General features: G+C 40.7%; 1 protein-coding gene across 3 annotated transcripts in view; it reads left to right on the top strand.

The window, feature by feature from the left end:
- CNGA3 (cyclic nucleotide gated channel subunit alpha 3) overlaps window positions 1–12,139 on the top strand; it is a 33,461-nt gene that overhangs the window by 17,887 nt on the left and 3,435 nt on the right. For 2 of the 3 annotated variants that reach the window (XM_010727570.3, XM_031557594.1), the window contains 3 exons: window positions 1,892–2,071; window positions 7,405–7,512; window positions 9,191–9,297. In XM_010727570.3, the coding sequence (XP_010725872.1) occupies window positions 1,892–2,071; window positions 7,405–7,512; window positions 9,191–9,297 (395 nt within the window). Of the gene's footprint in view, window positions 1–1,891; window positions 2,072–5,958; window positions 6,079–7,404; window positions 7,513–9,190; window positions 9,298–12,139 lie in introns of all 3 variants that reach the window. The other variant, XM_019622946.2, reaches the window with a different exon arrangement.

Raw genomic sequence — 12,139 nt, 5'->3', positions numbered from 1 at the left:
CATGCTAATTAACACCATTTTCAGTATTAGCATATTTGAAAGAGACTGATCACTATTTGTTTCAAGGTAAAGTAAGAAGAGCCATCACTTTCCAAAGAAGATGGATGGAGTGCATCTACATGTGTAAATCAATACAGCTTATTAATTAAAGCTTATTAATGATAGTTTATATTATTCTATACCCTTTTCCAGAATACTTTGAGTTACATGCATGTATAACTTCAATTTCTGAGTCTCTGAATCTGCAAGGAAACCTTTGATACAAACATGAATGCTCAGCAGTTTAAATAAAGTATAGTAATATAACACGCCTCTTAAATGCAGATTCTCAAAGGCCTAAGATAACAGCCTCTGCTGGACTTCACTGAGAGTATCTTTGAGGTGGAAAGGACAAAAAAGGTGAAGATAAAACAGTATGGCAGAAATAAGAAAAGGCTATTTCTTTCTTCAAATAGAGAAGTTCTCAATCTTATTTTGTAGAATCTGTTTGGCTTCTTAACTAACAGTCCTCAAAATGCCTTGTTTTCTAATATAAGTAAGAGCATCCGTGTTGGTGGTTTTTCATACCATTTCTTACGTGAAAGCTGAGTTCTGCTCAGATAAAGAGGAAAAAAATCACAGTTTAATTTTATGCAATTCTTCTAAATGAGTTAGGAATGTATTAATTGATCTCAGGCTTTGATGTGGAGCTTTGTTTTAATTCTGCATTCCTGGTAGATTTTGAATTCTCTTAGTTGTTGGACATTGGTGATGATTTATATGATGCTTTGTTGGTATAGGAATAAAGAGCTAAAAATGTCTTTCTCTAATTTCTGACATGTGGTATTGTTCCTGCTTTATTTGTCCTTTTATTTCAAGGTAAGAAATCCTGGGCAAGATCTATGAGATGGTATAGTCAGGCCCTGGAGAAGTGCTGTAAGACATGTGTACTTTATCATAAGATTGTAATATTATCCAACATGAAGGGAATGTGAAGAGCTTTCCTTGAGTAGCCCAGAGCTCCTGTAAGAAGTTACAGGTTGTTCAGAATTTCATTATGGCATTTTCATGGACAAGACTGGGAAACCTGAAGTAACACTACTTTTGTCCAAATTGGTCTGCTAATGGGAAAGAATAAAGAATATTGTTTGGGGAGTAAAGAAAATCTTTTCTATATATTTCAGTGTCTGTTATTTTCAGTTGTTCAAAAGCATGTTTTTGTTTGAACTTTGATAACATTACAAAAATTTGTAATGTGTTTCAGTCAATTATTGGGAGCACAAAATGAGTCGTAACGATTTTGTGGTAAATTAGTTTTGTTGCCATGATGTTTTGCTTATCCAATTTCAGTGCTCTGCTTGAAATTTAGGATGAGGAAATAGGGCTGTCTGTGCAGTAAGCAGGTTTATGTGCAATGTGCAACTAATACATCTGCAGACAGACTCTTTACAACCTAAGGGAAAGTGACTGAAATTTTACCATTCCTTCTTTCAAAGTCCATCCTTCTTCACCAACTATTCAGCATTTTTTTCTTCTATGTGCCCTGAGTATATGTTCTTGTGAGTATTGTACATCTCCTGATCTGTCAGTCCAAGATTCCCTCATTATCACATAAGGTCAGAAGTTTTTTGTCCCCACTGTGACCAGTTGACAAATCCATCTTTAATCAGAGTTCTTCTATTGCCTCTGCAGTGCTGGTACAGTGATGATGTGTGAGATACTTTCTTGATCAATTGCAGGAGATGATGTATGAAATTGTGGAAAGTGTCTAAGTTCACACTGCTAATCTATCAGGCCTCATTTCTGTGGCAGGTGGAGAAGTGGAGAAAAATGCTCCCGAACTGTGGGAAAGACTTAATCCATCTGACATTCTTGTGTGGTTCAGTCATTGTTGTGTGTCTGTTCTGCACAGGCTGTCACGATTTGTCGTATCTCTGAGGTCGTGGGCCACAAGACATCTGCACCGTGAAGACCAAAGGCCTGATTCTTTCCTAGAGCGTATCCGAGGGCCAGAGCTTGTAGAGGTGTCCAGCAGGCAAAGTAACATCCGCTCCTTCCTGGGCATCCGTGAACAGCCTGGGGGAGTAAACGGGTAAGTAGACGTATGTAGGGGAAGACTGAATATGTAAATTACTGTACTAAATTTAATGCCAGCCAAGAGAGGAAAATAAAGTTGAAAGACAAAAGTTTGCCTTCTGTTTGGCATTATGCTATGGAGCACAGGCTCCCATGGCTTTTTACTTAGTTAAAGATTGGTAGGTAAGCAAGTAATCACTTCATTCGTTTCAAGAGTTCAGCTAGTAATTTATATTGAAGCGAGAACTTTGAAGGGCTCTGCATGGTAGTAGAGGTGACATTGATTTGTTGTCAGTTGAGCACAGCCTCATCATCTTCATTTGATCAGCTTCTTAGAAATCCAACTTAAAAGCACGTTTTGTTGAATTAGCCAGACTGCTGTCCTTTAGTCGCTCAAATGAGCAGACGATTTTTTTTCAGATGCCTGTATCAGTAACAGTTGCAGGTTCCAAATCATTAGGGAGAACACTGATCTTGGGCCAACAAGCCTCTATAAAAGGAAGTATCCATCCTTGCCTTCTCCTGCTTGCGCTGTGGCTGTATTACATTAACTCTCAGTTGTTGTACTGTGAAAATTTAATTTTGCAGCACTGGTAGGTATGCTTGTCACAGAAACCCTGGCGCTGCATTTGTGAAGAAGACTTGGAAGGGACTGAAGAATGTTTAAAATAGCAACCGAATGCTTACAGGGCTAAAAATAGTGAGTTGCATGTTACCGTGCACTAATATGCCTGAGAACAAGCTTCAGCCATCAGATGTGGTCACAAACGTGTATGCCCAGCACGTGATAAATAGAAACTGGTGCCTTGAAATAGTTATGCAAAGGGGCTTAGCGCCGCAGTCAAAGCTGACCTTCCTAATCTTATCAGTGTATATGTGAGAGGCTAGTAAGTCAGGCTGTCATGTTGGTAAACACGTGTATGAAATGCCAAAAACCTTTACGCTCTTCAACGTGTTTTATTTCAATGGCTGCAGTCCGTGGCCCTTGGCCAGGTTTAATGTCAACTTCAGCAACAACACCAATGAAGAGTAAGTACTGAGAACTTCCATACGCCTTTCTGCTACTAGCTCCTTTTTTTCCCTTTCCAGCCTAGTAGCATTTGTAGTATGAACTCCTTATCTCTTCTTAAGCCCTTTCTAAGGCTTTAAACCTTTCTAAGGTTTTAATTATAAGGAAAGATCTAGTTTTCTCAGTATTAGAAGCATCCTTCGTGATCCCTTTTGTCTGGTTACCCTTACTTTCCAAGGAACGAATCGGATTAATTAAGCATTTGGTTCCTACCTCCTTTTATTCAACTGGCTGATTTCACTGCATTACCAATTGCTCTATTAATGCTTCAATTTTAAAATGAGATGAAGATATTCATTTTCTGATGGTCCTTTTCCTCTTCTAACATACTCAGTCTCCTTCTGGAAATCGTAAGTGCCCCCAGAATTTCAAATTGTCACATGAGATGTGGATACGGAGCAGGGTACCCAATCAAGCCTTTCTCTATGCATTCAAAATGAACACTAATCTTCTTTCTAAAATCTGTGTTTTAACTCAGCCTGATATGGTTGCTGTAGATGTAGAGAGTGTGGTAGGCAACATAATATGGCTTCCATTGCAACAGAAGTTTTGACAGAAGCTGCTCTATTTTATTTATTTGACAAGGATATTGTACAGTTTCAGACCAAAGAGAACTTGAAAAGGTGAAGAACTCCTGTAATTTAAAATCACTCAACATTAATGCTTGTTGCATGTATTAAGCCACGGCTGTTTGAAGACATACCTCCTCTGTAGCATCTAGCAGTAGATTTTTATGTCATGGACTAGCAGCAAATTTCGTTCAGAAGTGATGCTATGAAAGTTTTGTGCACATATCTCAACATATCTTCCTGCTCCTGTAGCAGTGTTTTGGTTTGACTTACATAAATTTTGTTAAAGCTGAAATGGAAGTGCAGCAGACAGCGACAGAAATGTGCAGCATTTTATTTAGACTGGGAAAATTAAAGGTGCTGGAAGCCTGGAGCCCGACAGGCTAGCCAGGGCCCAAAGGACTGGTTAGAATGGAAATGCTGCTTAGCCTGTTTCTGACAATGACTCATGTACCTCGGGCACGACTTACATCCTTCAGGTGTTGCATTACTGCTAACTGAAGACGGCACCTGTCTGTCTACCTGCCTGACCACGTGGAAATTACTTGAAATGCAGAGAAGTTGACAGTTGAGAAATGCAAATATTCAGCTCATTCAGAGACTGTGACAGGGTTTCTTTGGAGATAATGAAGACATTTTCTGAGTCTGAAGGTGCTCCTTTTAATGTGCTGGAGACACTGAATAGATGCCACTATATTACTGTCAATGATGACAGGCACAACTGTTAACTGGATTGCAGTTTACTCAGTTGTACTAATAAGGGAAAAAAGATGCAGGTCTTTCTGAAGTTGTGTTTTTTTCCTTGTGTGGAAGACCTATGAGTTCCTGCTGGGGAACTGTAGGTAGTGCTTTCAAGACTTGATTATGGCCAACCTTTTCTTCCAAGTGACTTCAACTGCCAGACTACAGGTAGCTGGGATTATGATCTTAGGAGATAACTCGAGAGAGATGAACAGCAGCCACAGAAATGAAAAACTTCCACTTTTTCATTGACTCGGTATCTCAGCCTACTTTTCCTTGCCTAACAACAGCCACAAATCTACAGTGACACTGCCCTTTGGAAGTGGATTACTTTGTATCCATCTCTTCCTTTCCATTAAGAATGCCAGACGCTTGAAGTTTCACCAGCAGTAGGGTAATGCTAACAGCAGCAACTGTGCGTTGGCTTTTCAGACACTAACCATAGCAGTGCACAGAGAAATCCTGACACGCTTTCTACATGGGAAGTGTTTTCAGAACAGATTTGAAAGAATTGCAGTAGAAGTCCAAGGGGCCAATGGCAGAGAAGTAAACCATTTGAGTAGCAGTTCTCGCTGCTGTGTAGAGGTCAGCCTTGATGAATGAAAAACTGTTTCTTTGAGTTGAGAAGCTTGTATGAATAATTTTCCAATTATGCCCCATGTAGTGTATAATTTTCCAATTATGCCCCTTGTAGTGTATAATTTTAAAGGTTTCAGTGGTATTGATTAATTTGATAGGTACTTTCCTGACATAGAGGGTTTTTTTTTTTAATAAGCAAAATTAGTCTGAGATTTTCCAAATTATATTGTGATACTGTGTCTCTATGGAAATGTCTAAGGGTAAGAATTAGAGCATGTACACATTGCTGATAGGTAGAAGTTGTTCATTGACCTATTGTAATGTATTGAATGTATTGGTAAGTGCTATCTTCTTCCAGTCACAAGTCATCTTGTCCTGTTATAGAGATCTAAAATAGCTCATATTAATTGTGTTGACAATAAAACGTTTACAAAATAACTTCCTTCTATGTAGATGTCAGAGATTAAGTGAAATGAGACATACCTTGTTTCTCTACATTTGCTGCTTTTGTTCAAACATTGACAGGGATTCTTCTCCAAGGCAATTGCTGAAAGCAGAGGTAATCAATTAATTACAGCTATGTTGGTTTTAAAGAACTGTGAGTCCATTCTCATTAAATAGATTTCTTTTTAAGTGCTCAAATTCTAAAGATGGAACAAACTGGAAGCATTTAATTGAAACCAGCCTGGTATACTGCTGTATGAAGAGGCCAAGAAAACATGGGCGACTAATGCACAGAATCAGCCAATTGGTTGTGTAATGTAGAGGTGTTGGTTTGAGAAGCCTGTAAACCATTTATACCAGTTGGATAAATGGTACCATTGAGAGATCCTGTCCTACCCCATCCAGAATCCAGGTCAATAGTTCCCTGTACCTCACTATTCACCCTCTCCTCTAGCTACTAGAAAATTGATAATATTTCTAAGACTTTGATATGTTGCACAGCAAAAAGGAAGAAAAGAAAGAGGTTAAAGAGGAAAAGAAAGAGGAAAAGAAGGAGGAAAAGAAAGAGGAAAAGAAAGATGATAAAAAAGATGACAAAAAAGATGACAAAAAAAAGGAAGAGTAAGTATAACAAATGTACTTGTAACACCTCTCCTGCACTCCAAAGCATAGTATGGTATTGAACTGGAAAACTCCTACTACAATTATTGATCTGTAGGCTGCAGAGTCTTATACTGTCAAACCTTTAATATGTTTTTGCTTTTGAAAAGGTGCAACTGCTCAGCAGACTTGTTCTGTCTTTAATACTGTTGTTTAGATCTGTCATGAGCAGCTTTCCAGGACATTAAAAGGGAGTTCGTCTACCTCTGGGCATTTGGTTTTTATGTTCAAGATCACTTTATTCCTATTGGGGCGTTTTAGGATAGCAGCACTCTTTGCAAATCTGAACTGGATTTTCATGGTTCCACAATATCTGTAACGATTTAGAGCTCACACCAAAAATGTAGTTTAGATGAAGAACAAAATTTTTACGTGTAGAGAACTACAGATTTGCTTAATAAGTTTAGTTACTATAATTACACTGACCAGCACAACTGATTACTTAAAACTTGGCATAGTTCTTTACTAGTCATTACTGAAGTTTTCTCTTGCTGATCAGGAAGAGCTGCTGTATTTCTGCAACAAAATGAGACCATCTGCATGCTTTTGATATAAATAGTTCCTTGTTTTGTTCCCCAAAAGCTGACCTAAACTCAATATGATTTATGTATATTTAAGTGTGTACTGTGTCAGCATAGAAGTAGGAGCAGCTTCCAAATGGAATCTACTTGATCTAGGTATCTCAAGTTTCTTAACCAAAGCTTTGATTTGAAAGCCTGTGTTCAAATCTGTGTTCTTCAGCAGCAGTTACTATGCAAAGACAACCTGAGTTTTACAGTACCGTAAAGTAGCCTTCAAAGAAAATAAATGTTTCATATGTCAAAGAGGTAATGTTCTCTATTGAATAAAGACCATATGTCTTGGTCACCAGTTTTTTTGTGACGATGACCAGTTTTTTGAGAAGAAATGGCTCAGATGCTGCTGTGAAGATGGCAAAGGAAATACTTTTTAGATTAAAGCTGCTTCCTTTTTTTAATGTGTAGGTAGATTTAATGTTTTACTTTGTCTTCAGTGGGGGTCGTATGCAGAAAAAGTGTGATTTTCAGCCTCAGCAATTCGAATAGCTCTTGTTTTTCTTTCCAATCCCACTTACTTTTTCCAAAGCTGTGTAAAGCAGGAATGGAGCATCTCAAATAGGATGGAGGTAGTATCTCATCGTGGGGTCATGGCATAGGTTCTTTCTCAAGCAGATGCGAGTTAACCATGAGACAAGTGGCCTCCAAAGGAGGGAATACCAGTAGGCTACTGTAAAATTTCCACTATAAACGTACATGTTTTGCTTTCCAGGCAGAAGAAAGAGGTCTTTGTGATTGATCCTTCAAGCAATATGTACTACAACTGGCTGACCATAATTGCAGCACCTGTGTTCTATAACTGGTGTATGCTTATATGCAGGTATGGATTTAAGTTAATAACAATTTTAGGATTCAAATTTAAAGTATCTGTGTTTCCCGCATAAATCATCCTCTGATCTCCCTGTAGTTTTTTATTAATTGCTTACCTAGAAGATTTACATATCTTTATAAGTACCAGTGGGAAACGATGGTCAATGCTTCTCCTTTATCTGCCTCAAAAACCCAACTGTAAGGTGCAAGGAGCATCCCCGTGAGTGCTGGCTGTGGCCTTGGTGTGCCACCTACTGGCTGGATGCAGAGATGTGCCTTAGCCACTGCAGGCTCGGCAACTTTGTAATCGCAGAATCACAGAGTCGTGGGGGTTGGAAGGGAACTCCTGGAGATCATCAAGTCCAACCCCTACAAGAGCAAGTTCCCTACAGCAGGTTGCACAGGAAAGCATCCTGGCGGGTTTTGAATATCACCAGAGAAGGAGTCTCTAAAAACTCTCTGGACAGCCTTTTCCAGTGCTCTGTCACCTTCACAGTAAATAAGTTTTTCCTCGTGTTCATATTTCTGTGTTCCATTTTGTGCCTCTTGCCCCTTGTTCTGTTGCTGGAAGCCACCAAAAAGATCCTGGCTCCATCAACTTGACCCCTGCCCATTAGAAATTTATAAGCATTGATAGGATCCTACCTCAGCCTTTCCTTCTCCAGGCTAAGCAGCCCCAGGTCTCAGCTTTTCCTCACAAAGGAGATGCTCCAGGCCCCTCAGCTTCTTTGCATCCCTCTGCTGAACTCTGTCTAGAAATTCTTTCTTGAGCTGAGGAGCCCAGAATGGGACACAGTGCTCCAGCTGTGACCTCACCAGGGAAAAGGAGCAGGGAAGGATCACCTCCCCTGACCGGCTGGCCACTCTCTTTTCAGTGCACCCCAGTATGCCACTGACCTACTTGGCCATGAGGGCAAACTGCTGGCTCATGGCCAACCTCCTGCCCACCAGGACCCCCAGGTTCTTCTGTGCAGAGCTCCTTTCCAGCAGGTCAACCACTGACCTGTATTGATGCATGCAGTTTTTCCTTCCTGGGTGCAGGGCTCTACACTTGACTTTGTTGAACCTCATCAGGTTCCTCTCCTCCCATCTCCAGCCTTGTTGAATGTCAGCACAGCCTTCAAGTGTGTCAGCCAATCCTCCCAGCTTTGTATCATCAGCAAATCCTCCAATAGAGAACAGTGAGGAAGGCTGCAGGCAATGAGGGGTCATCTTAAATTAATGTGAGACATTTATGGATGCTTGAAGGATGGAAAGATGTTACTCAAGTATTTGTTTTCCTGTTTGGGATGTGGGAAACAACTTCAGTCAAACTAACGGAGTGCTATGGAAAGGGTTCATCTTGTGCTAAATGACAGGGAGAGATGCAGATGGTTGGCCTCTCAGAAGCAAATATTTTAGTTGAGAATCACCTTAATGGTGATGTATATGGATATGAGATGAGCATTCTTGTGAATCTTTCACGTGAAATCTGATGCACATTTAAATGTAGGGGCACTTGCATGCCCTTATCTGTGCATTCACATTTGTGAATTCTGCAAGATCTAGTGTCTGTTCAGACACAGCTTCAGTTTGCAGATGTTTAGGCATGGAGATATGCTGCCCTTCATTTCATTGCCAGTCCACACTAGCACACTGTGGTTATATAGTTGGTCTAATGTTTTTTATTTCTATCTTTGTATCTTTAGAGCCTGCTTTGATGAGCTACAAATTGACCATATTAAATTATGGCTGTTCCTGGACTACTGCTCTGATATCATCTATGTTTTTGACATGTTTGTCAGATTCAGGACAGGTGAGTTTTCCAGTGATTTTACAAAGTTTTCTGATACAACGTGGATATCAAAGCAAGAAACAAATCCACCAGTGTGGTGCCCTGTCTCAAGCAGCAGTGGAGGCTTTTGGAAAATGCAGTGTCATGGCTTAAGGCTAGACCTGCACTTCACTTGGCTCATCTTCAGCTTTCTCATCTTGTTTCTGTAGTCTAGGCAGGCTGAGAAGATTTCATATTTAAATGTGCCCAACAGATACTGATTCTAGCCTTAAAGAAATCATCTGTTTTAAACTAAACAAGTTCATAATGTAGGCTTACAGTGGTTTACACCACTGAATTGCTAGAGTAGTCCTTGATGCACTTTGACCTATTCCAGCTACCACTCTTTCAAGCAGCATCCCAGCACAGCTAGAGGACAGCAGAGGCTGGGAGTTATTCCTGGTATTATTTTTGGAGAGGGCTGGGAGAATTTGTGAGCATGAATAGAAGCTGTCACTGTAGCTGGTCTCCAGGCCAGAAAATGTTTCCTGGCTTGCACTGTTTACTGTGTACACTGTTTACATGTACAGCCCAGAGCGTCCCTTGAAAAGGTTCAAAAGTGCACTGATCATCATAAAAATGAGAATTCTTTTAAATCTTTGAATTTTACATTTCTTTCTTTCTTTCTCTCTTTCTCTCTTTCTTTCTCTTTTTCTCTCTTTCTTCCTTTCCTTCTTTCTTTCTTTCTTTCTTTCTTAATCATGCTAACAGCTTGATACCAGTTATGGCTTGTGACAAATTGTAAACATAATTACAAGACAGAGCCTAAAAATGCTGTCAGTTTGAGAAGCACACAACTCACAGCAGCAAGCTGAATTCTAAAATCTAGCAGGTACCTTGTTCAGCGGAGATGTAAGTCTGTCACATTGGAGCCTAACCCTCAAGACTGCCATTTTTGGGGCAACTTTGTATAGGCTATGTTCTGCTAAAAAGCCAACTCTGCCCTCTAAGTTCCTCTTTTGCAGTTGTATCTGTCACTGTGATGGGAATGAATTGAGCAGAAACTGTGCAGTACAAGTTTATAAGCTTTCCACAGGCTGCCCTGATGATGGCTGCCGGAGCAGGTTGGTTCTGTAGGCCTGGGTTGGACTGCAGAAATACCTCAGAGATCTCCTGAAAGCTTTGGTGCAGTGTATGCTGCAACTTCAGACACTCACATGGGAGAGTCGGTTCTTTTAGATGCTGAGATCTTCGACAACTCACTTTGCAACCCCTCCTGGCTCCACATGTGTCTGCTGTCTTCTCCTGTAACTGCAAGGTGCTGGAAGCCACTGGGGAAGTGTGTGACTCCCTGCTGCCTTAGGGTAGGAACTGACTTCACACTGGGATCTGAGCAGCCCCACAGCTACTGTGAGTTGTGGCAGCTTCCCTGTGGTGTGCTGCAGCTTCACTGTATTTCTCTTACTTGATGACTGCAGTGAGGCAGAAAGGCGTCACCTCTCACTGATCATCATTGGTTCACACCATGGTTGGATGCTTTCAGGAGGTTTTTCTGTAGAATGCAGTTATGTCAAGGGACAAAACAGAGCTGAGAAGCTGTTACCTACCTTCAGAAGGGATGTGTTTTCAGAGCTATTTTTAATAACGATGAGTCAGAAATCCAGTTGCCTGGCCAGCTTTTCTGTCTAGGTTTATAGCTCTGCTAATAAGGACATTTGAGCAGCTCTTTTAGCAGTTTCCTGTGAGGTGACACATCCGTGGCACAAGAACTGCTTCTTTTTGTACTCACCATCAGTTTACAACTACCTACGGACTGATACACACATACATGAGGTAGATGTGCAGGTATGCAGACATTCCAGAAATGCAGCAGTGCCGCACAGGGCAGAACGAAGTGCAGCTGGGTCCCCTTCAGCAGATGCTTCTGTGAGACAGTTGCTGCTGCGAGATTGCTAAATGAGGAGCAAAATGTGATAAGCTCTGATAAACAGGAAATATCTCCGTACACTTTTCCTCCTGCCTGCCCTAGCGGGCAGACACTTGGATGCAAGTGTTTTGCAGTGTGTAGGCTGCTCCCTGTGCAATGTATTTAATGCTGTGAGCTTTCCAAGGTAAGATCCAGTCCTGCAGCTGTGCTGCTCGTGCAGTGTTCCTGTGAGCACTCTTACACGGGTGCAGTTTAAGGTCTTACTACAGTTTACATCTTCCCATAGCTCTTAAAATCTAATGATTTTCAGAGTCTTTTGAATGAAGAAATACTAATGTGTAAGATTCTGCTTGGTAGCTCTCTCACTAGAACACACAAAAGAAAGAGCAAAGCATTTGCTACCCCATGAAAAGTGAAGTCCTGTCAGCTGTTACACTGGTGCAAGAGAAGAGGCATGGCTCCAGGGAAAATGGTTGTTGTGGTCTTGGGGGTATCTGTACTCTTCTAAAAAACTCTCTGGCAATCCATTACATCTGCTTAGCAAATATTTAAAAATATTCCACTTTGATTTTATGCACAATTGCTTAGCATAACTTCAGTTCTGAGTCACGCCAATGATTCATGAAATACGAGGCAGACCAACCTCCCTCTTCTTTTTGCAGAGATACTTAAAACACAAAGGTACGGCTGTCCCAGAGTGGGGCAGAAAACTGCAGGGAGTGCTGTGGTGATAATGCAGTCGTTGCTCTCATACGTGCCCAACCTGGTAGTTTTATGCTTTTGTTGCCCTCTTTTTTGGTTTGAATCAAAAATAAAACTAGGTTTTGTTGCTTAAATACATTAACTGTATTATATATTTCATACATGGCCCGTGACAATTCCTCTTCGCTCAGTGTGTCCAGGTGAGCCAAAAGGTTGGACACCCGTATGCTACATTGCTATTTACTTAACTGAAAT

This window comes from Meleagris gallopavo, chromosome 1 (assembly GCF_000146605.3).
Source record: "Meleagris gallopavo isolate NT-WF06-2002-E0010 breed Aviagen turkey brand Nicholas breeding stock chromosome 1, Turkey_5.1, whole genome shotgun sequence".
In the NCBI taxonomy this organism is placed as follows: Eukaryota; Metazoa; Chordata; class Aves; order Galliformes; family Phasianidae; genus Meleagris; species Meleagris gallopavo.
The sequence above is the reverse complement of the archived record's forward strand: the minus strand, read 5'-3'. Positions and strand labels throughout refer to the sequence as shown.